General features: G+C 49.7%; 7 protein-coding genes across 7 annotated transcripts; 4 read left to right on the forward strand and 3 right to left on the reverse strand.

The window, feature by feature from the left end:
- The first annotated feature begins 105 nt into the window (after nt 1-105).
- On the forward strand, nt 106-5,614 carry M438DRAFT_292432 (multidrug resistance-like protein). The gene is made up of 15 exons (XM_029901782.1): nt 106-541; nt 596-1,127; nt 1,178-1,681; nt 1,738-1,821; nt 1,888-2,570; nt 2,623-2,796; nt 2,851-3,376; nt 3,428-3,551; nt 3,637-3,708; nt 3,768-3,818; nt 3,874-3,938; nt 3,986-4,151; nt 4,213-4,665; nt 4,720-5,190; nt 5,247-5,614. Exons 1-15 carry the CDS (start codon nt 326-328, stop codon nt 5,458-5,460), a joined length of 4,335 nt encoding a protein of 1,444 aa, XP_029763502.1. The 5' UTR covers nt 106-325; the 3' UTR covers nt 5,461-5,614.
- A 1,319-nt stretch (nt 5,615-6,933) lies between these two features.
- Nucleotides 6,934-7,881, forward strand: M438DRAFT_166783 (uncharacterized protein). The gene is made up of 3 exons (XM_029899088.1): nt 6,934-7,440; nt 7,500-7,634; nt 7,714-7,881. Exons 1-2 carry the CDS (start codon nt 7,049-7,051, stop codon nt 7,588-7,590), a joined length of 483 nt encoding a protein of 160 aa, XP_029763503.1. The 5' UTR covers nt 6,934-7,048; the 3' UTR covers nt 7,591-7,634; nt 7,714-7,881.
- Nucleotides 7,882-8,526: 645 nt separating this feature from the next.
- On the reverse strand, nt 8,527-9,810 carry M438DRAFT_343677 (3'-phosphoadenosine 5'-phosphatase). Its single transcript, XM_029905034.1, has one exon. It carries the CDS (start codon nt 9,785-9,787, stop codon nt 8,564-8,566), a length of 1,224 nt encoding a protein of 407 aa, XP_029763504.1. The 5' UTR covers nt 9,788-9,810; the 3' UTR covers nt 8,527-8,563.
- Nucleotides 9,811-10,414: 604 nt separating this feature from the next.
- M438DRAFT_333094 (uncharacterized protein) lies at nt 10,415-10,796 on the forward strand (the record flags this gene model as incomplete). Its single annotated transcript, XM_029903567.1, has 2 exons — nt 10,415-10,531; nt 10,587-10,796. The coding sequence occupies 2 exons, from the start codon at nt 10,415-10,417 to the stop codon at nt 10,794-10,796; spliced, it is 327 nt and encodes a 108-aa protein (XP_029763505.1).
- Nucleotides 10,797-10,882: 86 nt separating this feature from the next.
- On the reverse strand, nt 10,883-11,651 carry M438DRAFT_372833 (mediator of RNA polymerase II transcription subunit 7; the record flags this gene model as incomplete). Its single annotated transcript, XM_029908377.1, has 2 exons — nt 10,883-11,368; nt 11,421-11,651. 2 exons carry the CDS (start codon nt 11,649-11,651, stop codon nt 10,883-10,885), a joined length of 717 nt encoding a protein of 238 aa, XP_029763506.1.
- Nucleotides 11,652-11,772: 121 nt separating this feature from the next.
- Nucleotides 11,773-12,997, forward strand: M438DRAFT_292440 (PAP2-domain-containing protein). The gene is made up of 3 exons (XM_029901783.1): nt 11,773-11,900; nt 11,954-12,250; nt 12,302-12,997. Exons 1-3 carry the CDS (start codon nt 11,808-11,810, stop codon nt 12,857-12,859), a joined length of 948 nt encoding a protein of 315 aa, XP_029763507.1. The 5' UTR covers nt 11,773-11,807; the 3' UTR covers nt 12,860-12,997.
- A 170-nt stretch (nt 12,998-13,167) lies between these two features.
- On the reverse strand, nt 13,168-14,056 carry M438DRAFT_353328 (uncharacterized protein; the record flags this gene model as incomplete). Its single annotated transcript, XM_029906862.1, has 3 exons — nt 13,168-13,504; nt 13,556-13,815; nt 13,871-14,056. The coding sequence occupies 3 exons, from the start codon at nt 14,054-14,056 to the stop codon at nt 13,168-13,170; spliced, it is 783 nt and encodes a 260-aa protein (XP_029763508.1).
- Nucleotides 14,057-14,256: the final 200 nt, after the last annotated feature.

Genomic DNA, 14,256 nt, shown 5'->3' on the forward strand with positions numbered 1-14,256 from the left:
TCACCATGACGCCCATTGGCATGTGTCTTGGCATCTCCTCCGAGTCAATCGACTCCGTCTGATCACCTTGGTGCCGGAGTAGCATTAACCACTCCGAGCATGGGAAGCGAAAGCAGTTTCATGTGGCTTGCTCTCTTATCACCAGCTTCCTAACTCGTCAAGAGTCAAGACGTCCCGCCTGCATCCAATTTTAGACCAGCTTCAATCCTTCAAATGCTGCAGACGCCATGATTGGTTGCTGCACATCCAGCTCCTGAACATCGCATCACTACAAAACCACGCGACACCTCTCTTGCCATGTGGGTATTACTGACATCTGGTCAGTATGAATTCTGCTGTTTGCTCGCCTGCTGCTGACAGTGCTTTCGGACCTGCGGTCGAGGGTTGCCGACGAAGCTTCGACTTTACATTCGCTTTCGAGTCGTACTTTTTCTCCATCGTGCCTTCTGTCCTGTTGCTTTGTTTCGCTCCTCTGAGATTGAAGACCTTGAGTCGTATCCGACCTAAGATTCAAGCCAATGCTTTCAAATATGTCAAATTGGTAGGTCACCGACTTCCTGGTCTTTGAGCATTGAAAGCTTACAGGCTATCGTAGTCTGTTATTGCAGTTCTTGCTATCCTTCAACTCACCTTGATTGGTCTTTTCGCCGATAGCCCTCAGCTTCAAGCATGGAAACCGGCAACGGCAGCTTCAGTACTTTCTTTTGCTTCCAGTATTGCCGTTCTTACTCTATCGTACATGGAACACTCGCGCTCGCTGCGGCCATCAATGCTTCTCAACGCCTACCTCTTCATCACCACAATGTTCGATGCTGCTACCCTTCGCACCCTCTGGCTCCTTACACACTTATCGCCTCGCATCCGCAATATCTTCACCATAGCCTTTGTTATCAAAACCGTGGTTCTATTGCTCGAGGCAAGAGGAAAGAGAAGCTACGTCAAAACCGAGCGGAATAAGAGCCCAGAAGATTTCAGTGGGCTGTATGGGCAAGCTTTGTTGTCGTGGTTGAATGGGCTGGTCTGGAGGGGCGCGAGACATCTTTTAAAGCCTGAGGATTTGTATGACATTAGCGAGGATATAGCTTCTGAGGGGTTGAGTAAGAGATTCATCGATGAGTGGGAGTTACGTGAGTACAAAAACCGATTGCAGTGGCCAGAGCTAATCTAGATTTCACAGAGTCGAAGACTGGATCAGCAGATCTGAAGAAGGTCATCTTTCAACTACTCAAATGGCCGATACTGGTCCCAATCGTTCCTAGGCTGGCACTTCTAGCTCTTACATTCTGTCAACCTATACTGCTTAAGCGACTACTAGACTATATCAACAACTCGGACGCAGAAAGCGTGAACATAGGGTACGGGCTCATTGGCGCCTACTTCATCGTCTATGTTGGACTTGCGACGACCTCTGCCATGTACTGGCACCGACATTACAGATTTCTCAGCATGCTTCGAGGAACACTGATAACATCGGTCTACAGCAAAGCAATAAACCTCAGTACTGTTGAGAAAGATAACAAGGCATCCCTCACGTTGATGAGCACTGATGTCGAGCGAACAACTCGGGGCCTTATCGATCTGCATGAGATGTGGGCAAATATTCTTCAGGTTGCTATTGCTACATGGTTAATCGAGATTGAGCTGGGTGCTGCTTGTGTTGGTCCTGTCATCATTGCTCTAGGTGAGTTGATGGATTGCGAATCCCTCCACGCTTACCCATACTGAACAGCGTTCTAGCTGCGACCGGTACCACTATCTGGTTCTCTGGATACACAAACTCATTCCAACTTCGCTGGATCGACAAGGTCCAAGAGAGAATTGGTAACGTTCCATCAAGAACTTATAGTCTCTGAACCGACCGAAAGAGTATGGGCTGATGCATTGCAGGCATCACTACTTCCATACTCGGTTCCATGAAGGCTATCAAGCTTGCTGGACTGAACATTCGTGTGTCGAATTTGTTACGTCGGTCTCGTGTCACCGAACTTGATGCTGCAACACGCTTTCGCACACTCTCAGCCGTTTCGGTTGCGATAGGCAATGTTCCTCAGCTCATTGCTCCGGTTCTGACGTTTGCAATCTATATCGGCATATCTTCTAAGGATCACCATGCACTCGATACGACCAAACTGTTCACTTCGCTTGCTCTGATCCTGCTTGCCTCGGAACCCTTGTTTATGCTGATGGGTGGTCTTATAGAGCTACGGTCGGCCATTGGATGTTTTGCACGACTGGAGTCCTTTTTACATTCGCAATCTCGAATTGATACTCGGACGCTCATATCTCCTAGCAACAACCACAAGCAACCTAGCGATAGAGCCGTTCTGGCTCATCCTGATGCTATTGTTACGCACAACGCATTATTTGGTTGGAAAGAAGGAAATCCACCTATTATCAAGAACATTAGTCTTCGCGTACCTCCATCGAAACTGGTCATGGTTGCCGGTCCCGTAGCCTGTGGTAAAAGTACATTGTTGAAAGGTCTACTTGGCGAGACACCTCTGTCGGAGGGACGAGTCGAACTCTCGAGTTTCAATATTGCTTATTGCGAACAAACTGCTTGGCTCACGGTAAGCTCTTGTGCTCTATCAAAACTCGATATTCAGCAACTGATCTTCTCAGAACGCATCCATTCAGCGCAACATTATCAACTTCTCAGCATTCGACTCCGACCTTTACTCGTCAGTGATACACGCATGCGATCTTGACAGTGATCTGGAGGCATTGCAAAAGGGCGACGCAACCGTAGTTGGGAGTAAGGGGTTTGCATTAAGTGGTGGACAGAAACAAAGAATCGTAGGTTTACTTGCGACTAAGCATATTTGTATATTCTGACAGTTTGACCTCCAGGCTTTGGCTCGCGCAGTGTATGCGAGATGCTCAATCATCGTCCTGGACGATGTTTTTAGTCAACTCGACTTGAGTACTCAGTCCATCATATTCGGACGTCTTCTGGGTCCGCAAGGTCTGCTACGCAGATGGAAGACCACCGTTATACTGACAGTTGGAACATCCAAACTCTTCTCTCAAGCCGATCATATTGTGGTACTTTCTTCTGAAGGTACAGTCGATGACCAAGGTACCTTCCAGGAATTGTGTACTCGGGGTAACAATGCAGCCAAATACATCATATCAGCCGAAGAAGATGCTCTCGACCAAAGCTCGACAAAGTCTACCTATACCGAAGATTTAACCAAAGCTAGAATGGTCTATGCTCAACATGGCGACTATCAGACTGACGACAAGAAGCTGGATGCTGCTCGTCAACAGGGCGATTTCAGCATCTACCGATACTACCTAGCTTGTATTAGCTGGACTGTAGCGGCCATCTTCTTACTTTTGCAGCTCGTATATGCATTCCTCTCAACTTTTCCCAGTGAGTGCTCTAATTGATCGAACATGATATGCATCAGCTAACAAAACAAAGCGATCTGGCTCAAATGGTGGGCAGATGCGAATATGCGGGAGTCTGGTTCACGATATGGCTACTACATCGGCATCTACGCGGCGCTCCAAGTTGGGGCTTTGGCACTTTCTGCCGCAGTCGAATGGTGAGTCGGGTGCTAATCTGACATAAGCCCACAATGCCTCATCAATGCCAAATCTCTGGTTAGGTCCGACTGACTTGAGCTGCAGGTGGTCTTTCAATGTTATGGCTGTGAAAACAGGCATACAACTTCACAACGCTCTTGCTAAGACTGTCATGTCGTGAGTGTTCAAGAGCTTAACACACGATAAATCTTTTTGTGGTACTGACAGACTTGCAGAGCACCCTTGGATTTCTGGAGTAAGGTCGATAGTGGGAATATTTTGACAAGGTAAGAGCTGCTCAACCTTGTCTATCTCACAAGACATGTACTCATTCAGGCGCAGGTTCAGTCAAGACATACAACTTTTGGACATACAATTGCCGCTAGCTGTTATGGTCGTCACAACCAGTACGTTACACTAAGGGACTGTGAAATAAATGACTGAATCCTGATAGCTTCACTTGTCTGTATTGCTCAAGTAGGACTAATCGCCTCTGCTTCCGCTTGGATAGCCCTCAGTTTCCCGGCGCTTTTTGCGGTGTTCTACTTCGTCCAAAAGTTCTATCTTAGAACATCGCGTCAGCTGAGATACCTGGACCTTGAAGAGAAAGCACCGGTTTAGTAAGTTGACTTCGAGATCTCAGTATCTGTATACGAAAGCTGATGTAGATCACGTTCTCAGCACACAATTCATGGAGACTCTTGACGGGCTGGCAACCATTCGTGCGTTCCATTGGAGCCAGCGCTCAGTCAAACACAACTTCGAGATCGTCGATCGCTCTCAAAAGCCCAACTATCTCACTTGGGCTCTCAAGAAATGGCTGGCCTTGGTGCTCGACCTCGTCATCACCGGTATAGCCATTTTGGTCGTGGGAGTTGTTGTTAGGTTGCGAGACAGCTCTTCAGCCGGCTTCACAGGTGTCTCGCTTACACAGATCATCTCGTTTACTACCAACATCAAGTACTTGATCATGTTCTGGACCCAGCTCGAGAGCTCACTTGGTGCTGTGGCTAGGATCAGACAGTTTGAGAAGGACACCGCCACTGAAGAACAACCTGAAGAGACTCATGATCCTGCATTCGACTGGCCCAGCAGAGGCTCCATCGAAATCGACAAACTGTCTGCAAAATACAGGTAAGTTTTCTCTTATAAAATTTTGACCTAGCCTAGGCTAAATCCTTTTCCCAGCCCTGACAGCGAACGATTGACACTCGACGACATCACTATTTCCATTCCAGCAGGCTCTAAAGTTGGCCTCTGCGGCAGAACAGGAAGCGGTAAAAGCTCTCTGCTTCTGACTCTATTCAATCTGCTCACACCCGGATCTGGCAATATTACGATCGACGGTCTCGACGTCTCAACTATTCGCCGTGAGACCTTGCGCTCACGTCTCATTTGTATCGCCGAGGAGCCATTCATGTTTCCCTCAAGCGTTCGAGATAACCTCGCCCTCGACTCCATAACAATCACAGACGAGCAAATGGTCTCAGTCTTGCAGCAAGCCGGGCTCTGGGAAGCTGTTGAAGTCAAAGGTGGCCTAGACGCGGAGATGAATGAGGTGCATCTGAGCCAGGGATCCAAACAACTGTTCAATATTGCTAGGGCATTATTGAGGAAAGATCAAGGTAAAGTGTTGATCATGGACGAAGCTACGAGCAGGTAAGTCATTACTTGTCACCTGGTCAAGGAAGCTCATACTGATAGATGTTGCACAGCGTCGATACAGAGCGCGTCATCAATATCCAAGCTCTTATTCGCAAGGAGTTTTCCAGCCACACGATCATCTCTGTCGCGCATAAGCTGGAGACAATCGTCGACTTCGACTTTGTGGGCGTGTTGGACGAAGGCAGATTGGTCGAGTATGACAACCCGAAGGCTTTGTTGAAGCAAGAAGGTTCGAGATTCAAAGATCTGTGGGATGAGAGATGAAGCAACAACGAGAGTTGTAGGCCGAGTTCGTTGGTCGTTCCGCTCTTGTTCGCCAGCTGTACCGCTTACTTCTTCTGTTGGTCTCAAGCCCTGATTACCAAATCCGCACATGTATGTGTCATAATTCCCTCAATCAACCGCACCTCTTTACTGCAGACTCACTGCCGCCCATCTCTGTGCATACACTTATATAATAGATGTTTCTTGCCTCTTATAATAATCAGCCGTGGTGGTGTAGTGGTAGCATACTTGGGTTATGTTCGGGCACGTGCGCATTCTTTCATCCAAGCGTGGTCCCGATGAACACAGGTGGTCGCAGGTTCGAATCCTGCCCATGGTGTATTTCTTTTTTTGGTTCCTTTGATTGTTGATTTGCTTTTGTTGTTTGGCATTTGTGATTTCTTGTCAGTGTTCGTGTGTGTGTCGCTGCTTTCTCATTTCGTCCAAGACTTTACTGCCGCTTTCGTTTGTGTGAAATATCATCTGCGTTGTCTCTCAATGACGGTGATACTGATAAGAAATGAGAGGGATCGGCGAACGGCAGTTTGGCAGTAACTAAGACCCTGCCATGTGTCGAAAGGCATAATGCTTGTGGCCTTGCATATTTGTCCAAAGGGATCGAGAAGCAGCGTCGTTCTTGATGGAAATATGCCTGACTAGCAAAATCACCCTGTATCTTCACAGCTAGGTTTGTAAATCTACATCTCACCCGCGTGGTGAACATTGTCACATCGACTCTCAAGCTGGGGCGATCCGCATCAATCTGCATATCGAAATGCAAGAAAGTAATGAACAAGAGCACATCGTCCAAAGAGAGCACCAATCCGACCAAGTGACCAGCGAATTCATCAAGCAGGAAACACAAAAAGAATCACAACTTCCCACCCCCTGAATCGAACCCTGGTCCTCACGCACCAGAAGGGTATCTAATACCTCAGGTTCGATTAAATCACCAAGATCCTCTGGGTTGGCGCAATGGCTTAACCACACCCATGATTCTGTCAAAACTCATTCCGAGTTTCCGCTTTGTAGTCTTAAATCGATTGGAGCCAGAGAGTTGCCTTCTCTGGTGGCATAGATCAAGGAGATTTCGTCTGAGTGGTTTTCCCAGGAGCTCTCGGGCTTCTGGCTTTTTGCTTTTTGGGAGGATGGGTTGGTTTCGGGGTGGTGGGGAGGTGTGTGGGAGTCTGAGACGACCATGCCTGCTTCTGAACTTCTTCACTTTATTTTTGTTCTTGCTCCTTCCGCTTGTGGTCAGCCCTTCACTCGTTGACTCGTTGGTCCCTTCCTCGGTCGACACCTCGAAGCGCTCAACCAATCTCCTTCCCAGTAACTATCGTTTGTCATGGGGCCTTTGAGTCTTGGTCCTAGAGTCAACGCCACTGTCCGCCACCTCGCTTCGTCCAGTCCTTCTCTGGTCCCTATCGTCAAAATGGTAGCCTCCAATATCTGAGGCTATCTCAACAACAGCTCTGGCCTCAAGATTCCTCGTCAGCTCAAGTATGAGACTCTCCAGTACACCGAGATTGGGAAAACATTCCTGTTGGCACTGCTGTCAACCGAATCCGAGGATGTTACCGAGGAGCCCATGTCGCTGGCTCTGGGTCACCATTGTAGCCTTCATCGAGCTCCTGACAACGTTAAGGAGAAGTCGATCCATTTCCAGTATCTCGTCTCGACCCTCGCTCGGATCTCCTCGAATCTGGCATCGCAACATGACTCGTCTGAGGGCGCACTCACTCGGAAGACGTCGACTGCTTTGACCGAAAGTGCGGAATCCCCCCTATACCACGAACAAGTACAGAAGACGAAGAGAAGACAGAGGACGACCTGGAGTCAGAGGTCAAGAGAGCCAAAAACGATGATCATACACTCGGCAGCCCCCCAGTCGCTCACTCCATCGGGGAGAGGAAACGATTGGCGTACGGTCTGGGGCGGCATCATCGCAAAGGCTCCCAAGGTCAATCCCGCAAACGGAAGGTAGTACACCTGGCCCGATACAAGAATATCTTGTGAACTAGGAGTTTGACAAGTGAAAGAAACACATGGACACTCCCGCCTTCTGTTGGCCTTTGTCTCTTGTCGAGACCTCCGTCCTTCGACCAGGCGCATCCGGTCTTCGCGATTTAGGCTACGACATTACCATTCTTGTTGATATGTTCTACTCTGCAAAGGTAGTTTCCAGGACGCCTTGTGGCTGTCCAACACAGCTTGGAGGGAGATCCGTCGTTGCGGCTAACGAACGACCAACAGGTTTCCACATGCCCGGACTTCGTAGAAGAAGGTGCGAACGCGGTGCATCTCTAATCCAGTAGAGCTCGACCCAAAACAGAAGGATTGACTATTCGCTCTCTATGGACATTTCTAACTCGGATGACAGGAGGCGCGTGACCGCATATCGTAGCTTAATGTGAGATTATACGACGAAGGATCTTGCTCAGGAAACTGCCAACTTTTTAAACATCTCGGGCTTAACATAAAGCAACCACACTTCAACCAATGCACCCAACCGTACTACACAGATTGAACAAGTCATATTACTACAGTCGGCCCCATACCCCATCACGTGATAGCGTCAAATTATCACACAATGGGGTTGTGGTCTAGTGGTATGACATCTTCTTAGCATTGCTCTGTCTCGAGCATTACTGAGTGGAGAAGGTTCTGGGTTCGATTCCCAGCTACTCCATCCTTTTTGACCTCTTGCTGCTCATCCTGCAGCAGCAGTATCTGTTGTTTTGCTGCGTTGTTGATTGGAGACGAGGAAATTGACGTTTTGGGCGTAATTGGGGCACTTCGGTCGTGGGATTATTTATTCTTTCCGGAACTTCCAGCTACCCACTCCGATGTTAGAGACGCTGTTTAGTGACAAGGTCGGGTTATTGGTAGATCGACTCTGTGATGTCTATTCCACTATGCATTTGGCGGCTACATTTTGAAAGCTTCTGGTGTCTGGAATTAGCCAGCGATGGACTGCATGACAATAGCCCATGCATGTACTTTAAACGGATTCTACAGGTTGATAACTGATCTGGAAATATCATGACATATGTAGTATATACACATCCTTCTTTTTTACTTTTCATAACATCATTTCGATAATTTACTGCTTGGCCGAGAGAACGCTGGTGACAGCCTCAAGAACCTTACCGTGGATGGCCTTGGGAGCAGCAACAACACCCTTGTTGTTCTTCAATGTTCTGCCAACAGAGAAGTCAAGCTGCTTGCCCTGAGAATCAGTGACCTCACCACCAGCCTCACGCACAATCAGGTCACCGGCAGCGTGATCCCAGATCTTTTCCTGGTAGTCCTTCTTGACGGGAAGACGGAGGTAGATGTCACCGGCACCACGGGCGATGGATGCGTACTTGGCTTGCGAGTCCATGCGTACTGAAGGCTTGGTGATGCCGAGCTTGGAGGCGATTTGAGCTTGGTCGCCGTGAGCGCTGTGGGCGGCTTCGACGGACTCGCAGAAAGTGGCGCTGCTGATGTCGTCGACGCGCTTCATGGAGATGGTGGTGGCGTTCTTGAGGGCGCCGCGGGTGAGGGGACGAGAGTCGGCGCCCTTGCCCAGGATGGCGGACATGAGGACACCCTTGCCCTCGGCGTCGCTGGCGTTGGCACCGAGGTCTTCAGTCAGAGGCTCGCTGTCGTCGATGGGGAGGTTGGGGCATCCGAGGACACCGACCTTGACGTCGCCGTCGACCATCAAGGCGAGGCAGACGGCGTATTGGCCACCACGGAGGAAACCCTTGGTGCCGTCAATGGGGTCAAGAGCCCAGATGCGGCCCTTGTTTCCACCCTGGCTGTTGCCCTGGTCAAGGACCTCGAGCATGCGGTCGTCACTCTCAATGGGACCACCAAGTGTCTTCTCAGCAGCCTCATCGTCGAGCTTTGCCTGCTGGACCAAATCCCAAACAGTCTTCTTGAGGTCTGCGTTCTCACGCAAGTCCTTGGCCTCCTCTTCACCAACAACCTCATCGTCGGGGAAGTTGGCCTTGATGGCAGCGATGATCAGGGCTTGGGCACCAAAGTCGCCAATGGTAACGGGCGAAGCGTCAGACTTGTTGAGGGTGCCCTTGGCATGGCTGTGGAAGACCTGCTTGGTCAAGATGGCGGCGCGCTGGACGGCGAGGAGAGCAACGTTGAGCTCTTTCGAGTAGTCGGTCGACATGGCGGTGGTGGTAGTCGTGTAGGTTCGTGGAGGATTGATGTGGCGGGTTAAGAGGCGGAGACGAGGGAGGAACGGTGTGAGAAGTGAGAATGCCAGAATGAAGATGGAGACAAAAAGAATTGGATGTCGACGTAGTACCCTTGGACACGCCATACGCTAATGAATTCTGAAGCTCCGACAAGGGAGAAGGTGGGGCTGAGCTGAGATGGTGGGGGATGTTTGAGAAACGACTTTTATCTGATCGATCTCTGCACTGCCTGTGACAAAGATGCCGAGTCGGATTGTTGCTAGAGTCAAGCTGGAGCTGCATGTGCTCTAATCGTCTTTACGAAAGCGACGATGGCGATAGCGCTCAATCCTTGATCCTTTTCTACCAAACATAAACAGGCACAAGATCTTCTGCCCTCACGACCACGCGGCCCTTGGCTTGGACACATCACAGGAGTTGCACTTTATCGACCACTATAATGCATATCACAATCTTCTCCTCCATGAAGCATACGGAAATTCATGGTTCTCATTTTCGTTCTTCTTAGCCTCTCGCTACCACTCAACTGCGCAGAAGAAGAATGCTGTTTCGTGTAACTTTGCCGACCTCCATGACGCAAGCGGCTCTGCTGCTGGTCGCAATCCTGTTTGTCCGACGGAGCAGCATCCATATCAACCCAGCCTCTCCCTGACTCTTGTGGCTGATATACTATTATCCATCTGTGGCTCATTCTTCCCTTCAATAAGAAAATCAATCTTTTCTCGCAATCTAATTCCCGATCGTCCAGAACCATGACATCCTCAGAAGTCGCGCAGAAGCCAGCAAAGGGCCAGCAAGTCGCTTCAAGCCAACCGCAATACGCTCGCGAAGAGAAGGAGCAAAGCGCAAGTGCGAGTGCTAGCGCTGGTGTATGTCGTCCCATGCTTAGTTTCATACGGAGGATAGAGCTGACTTACAGTCCAGCTCAATCTGAATCTCTTTGGCGCCCTCTCAGGAGCCTTCTCCAGCAAGTCGAAGAAGGAGAAGCAGCCGGATGGTACCGAGGTCGAGCACAGACAGGACAACTCGCATATCAAGGGTGCGGCTATGGGTAATGGTCAGGCGGCCGCAACAGCTGATGCCGAGTCGCGTGGAAGGGAGATGCGTGAGCGGATCCTGGCCGGAGAGAAATAGGTGATGTAATGAGAATCACGAATCAACGACCGGTAATGGGACGAGACGAAGAGGGTCATAATAGTAGACAGGTCGTGGCAATAGCATCAATCATCGAGATCGAATTCCAGAGCATCGTACATGGCTTTTTGTATTGTGTCGGTGGGTTGAGCTGTTTCTGAGGCTAAAGGCTTCTCTTGCTTTGCAGGTGTGTTGGCCGTCTCGGAGGTTGCTTGGACGCGAATGTCGGACAAGACCTGCTCCATGCGGTCCTTTGCCGAGTTTACGCTCTTAACTTGGGCCTTGATCTTGTCCAGCTGATCTTCCATAGTCATGATCAAACTCTCGCGTGCTTGGTGAGGACGGTAGCGGTTGATCAGGTCGTGCAAGTTGTAGAAGAGTGTCTGCAGGTGCTCGACCTTCTCCGGGCCTTGTGTAGGGTTGACTGACAGAGTGCCGACCAGTTCGAGAAAGTTAAGTAGAACGGCGCGTGTCAAGGTCTGTAGATGCGGTGTCGGATCGAGGTGGGCAGCGTCTGCAGGGAACAGTTCTTGGATTCCTGCTTGCGCCAGTGATTGTGCCGGTTGCGCCAACTGCGATTCTTCATCAGCCCTTGCTCTCCTTGTCTACTGAGTATATCCTCACATCATGCTGTGCTCCAAAGCTCTTGTAGCGGCCATCTGCCGGTGGCTCGGGTGGAATCAGGTAGCGGAGGTCTGCTGGCAGCGAGCCCACGTCGACTTGGTCGCTGTTTGTCGCAGCCTCTTTGCGAATCTGGCGGACTTTTGTGACATTCTGCTTGGTAAAGTGCTTGTAGTACGGCGGGGGTGTCGGAAAGGCCGCCGACAGCATGCGCGCCTGTGCCTGTTCTGCCATGTTGCGAAGAGCGTGTTGATGATGGAAAGTGGAACTGTCAAAGGTCCGAATCTGGGGCAGGCAGCCACACTCGTCAAGCCACATCAAGGAGTTGACGCCCCTTGTTCTTTTCGACTTCTTCACTGTTCTTCAATCATTCATCTGTGAAAGTCAAATATGCCTGGATCCGAGTCCCATACAGACTCCAGAAGAAGGCCCTCTGACGATTCTTTTACAGGGACTGTGATCCGCATATGGCGGGAGAAATGTGTACTTACACCGCTACCTATCCTTATGTCCTGGTTTCAGCTAATATATCATAGCAACCATATGCTGCTGATTACATCGGACTGGCCATCATAGTTCCAATCTGGATATGTCTACAACTCTTCATCTTTACAGAACCTTTTCATCGCATGTTCGCTCTGGACGACCGCAGAATCCAGTATCCCCATGCGGAAATAGAGCATGTGCCTGTTACCTGGCTTCTAATTTACGCTGGACTGTTTCCCTTCATCATCCTACTGATCTGGAGTTTTGCTTTCTTCAAACCGCACAAGACTCATGTTACTTTACTCGGCTTTGGCATAAGTCTGCTCGTGACATTATTCGTCACTGATGTATGTATATCCTAAACCATACACTGATAGCTCATTGCTAATATCATAAAGGTCATCAAGAACGCAGTAGGCAGACCCAGACCCGACCTAATCGCCCGCTGCCAACCCAAACCCGGCACCCCAGAACACGAATTAATCGCCTACCTCGCCTGCACGAATCCAAACCATCACGTCCTCCACGACGGCTGGCGCTCTTTCCCCTCCGGCCACAGTTCCTTCGCCTTCTCTGGCCTTGGATACCTCTCCTTCTTCCTCCTCAGCCAATTTTCCATTCTCCACCCTCGAGCTGGTCTGTACAGAACCCTGGTAGCTTTCTCGCCTTTCCTTGGTGCTGCATTGATAGCAATTTCCAGATTGGAAGACTACAGACATGATGTTTTTGATGTTGTGGTGGGGAGTGTTCTAGGTCTGAGTATTTCGTTTGGGGTTTGGAGAAGATGGTTTCCTGCCTTGTCGAGTAGAACGTGTGCAGAGCCTTATGATGCTATTGAGGCTGAGGGGACGTCATCGATGTTTGAGAGGATTAGAGATGAAGAGGAAATGGTGGGAGCCGATGGGTTTGAGATGGCAAGTAGAGAGGGTGGATATTTGGGTACTGCTGTTCGATAGTAGACTTCAGCTGTAAGCGAACGAAAAGCAACCTTCCTTCCCCCGTTTCAGATTCCACTTGCCAAACGCAGTGATGGTTGGGGAATGGCAGCACGGTGAGAACGATGCTACAAAGCAATCGAGATCCATAGACCGAACACTTGTGTAGAAAATTGTTATTCATCACTGCCTATGCTATAGCAGGTCCTTTTTGTGGCCGCCGAAAGCATGGAGTTCCAGCCTCCATACAATCCAAGCGAACAGGTCGTTACATGCGTTATATTCTTCTTCTGTTTTCCTCCTTTTGTTCAAATGGCTTCTCGGCCTGTTTACTTTGCGCCAAAGACTCTCTCAGCATGACCTCCGTGATATCCAGTCTCGTAGTCGAACTGCGATTCCGGGATAGTGTAGCCAGCTCTAGTCTTTTGTGATCCGCTGGTAGGTACTTCGAAGGCATCGCCAGTAGCCAAGTGGGGCAGACTCTCGTGAGAGTGTGTAAGATTGTCGTGCGAGTTTGACTGGGAGTTGATATCGGCATAGGGGCCGTTCATGGTGATGTCGCTGGCCTTTCTATCGCCGCGGAGATTGAGACGGAAGTGTTGACCGCGAAGAGTGTTCATGCGGCTGATGTGAATGTCCAACGCTACTGCCATCAGAGTAGAGATCCTGTAGTTGGTCAGTATGCGTATTATCAGACTGGAGCGGATTATCGCTTACAGTCCAAGCAGCGCGAAGCTGAAGAGGGCCTTGTAAATCTTGCACACCATGATGCCAGTGCCATCATTCCAGTGGCTGACATCGCAGAAGTGTGTCAAAGTTCCCCACATCCACCATGACAGCATGCCAAACCCCATAGTCCAGATCACGAACACAGTGCCATTGAAGATGAGGTTGAGACGAGGGTTCAGGCCGCTAAGCAGATGAAGCGTGATTGTGGTGGCCAGCATAGCTATCGTGATCCAAGATACGCTCATAAGCTATCAACATGTGTTAGCATTTGCGTGCGTCTAGAGCTGTATATCCATGACGTACCACTTTGAATGTCCATGGTGTTGGCCAGTGGTCGTGTTGTAGGTGATAGATGAAAAAGGCCATTATACTGCCGACAATGATGCTAGACACCAGCTGTGCGGCACGAATCGCATGGAAAGGTACGCGAACTTTGTCATAGCCATAGAGCTGAGTTCGCGACCGACTCAGAAACAGATCCGAGATCATTATGGAGAGCGATAAAGTGATGTCGTTATTGGGTATCAAGGCGAGAAAGGGAAAGGAAACGGTATTGAACAGCAGGTGCGATTGTTAGGACAAAAAGGAATGTGGCTCGTCAAGAGTGATGAGAAAGAAGGTCGTCACAGGCAATGGCTTCAGCTGGTCAACTAATAACCTACCGGCTGTGAAGGAGGGGACGGAATGCC

The sequence above is a fragment of the Aureobasidium pullulans genome (assembly GCF_000721785.1).
Source record: "Aureobasidium pullulans EXF-150 unplaced genomic scaffold scaffold_4, whole genome shotgun sequence".
NCBI classification, from domain to species: Eukaryota; Fungi; Ascomycota; class Dothideomycetes; order Dothideales; family Saccotheciaceae; genus Aureobasidium; species Aureobasidium pullulans.

Coding starts and splice junctions, on each gene's coding strand:
- M438DRAFT_166783 (XM_029899088.1), top strand. CDS start 7,049: ATGTCGCTGGCTCTGGGTCACCATTGTAGCCTTCATCGAGCTCCTGAC. Junction 7,441..7,499: donor GTCAATCCCGCAAACGGAAG/GTAGTACACCTG, acceptor GACAAGTGAAAG/AAACACATGGACACTCCCGC.
- M438DRAFT_343677 (XM_029905034.1), bottom strand. CDS start 9,787: ATGGCGTGTCCAAGGGTACTACGTCGACATCCAATTCTTTTTGTCTCC.
- M438DRAFT_292440 (XM_029901783.1), top strand. CDS start 11,808: ATGCCTGGATCCGAGTCCCATACAGACTCCAGAAGAAGGCCCTCTGAC. Junction 11,901..11,953: donor GCATATGGCGGGAGAAATGT/GTACTTACACCG, acceptor AATATATCATAG/CAACCATATGCTGCTGATTA. Junction 12,251..12,301: donor TGACATTATTCGTCACTGAT/GTATGTATATCC, acceptor AATATCATAAAG/GTCATCAAGAACGCAGTAGG.
- M438DRAFT_292432 (XM_029901782.1), top strand. CDS start 326: ATGAATTCTGCTGTTTGCTCGCCTGCTGCTGACAGTGCTTTCGGACCT. Junction 1,822..1,887: donor CAAGGTCCAAGAGAGAATTG/GTAACGTTCCAT, acceptor GATGCATTGCAG/GCATCACTACTTCCATACTC. Junction 4,152..4,212: donor GAAGAGAAAGCACCGGTTTA/GTAAGTTGACTT, acceptor TCACGTTCTCAG/CACACAATTCATGGAGACTC.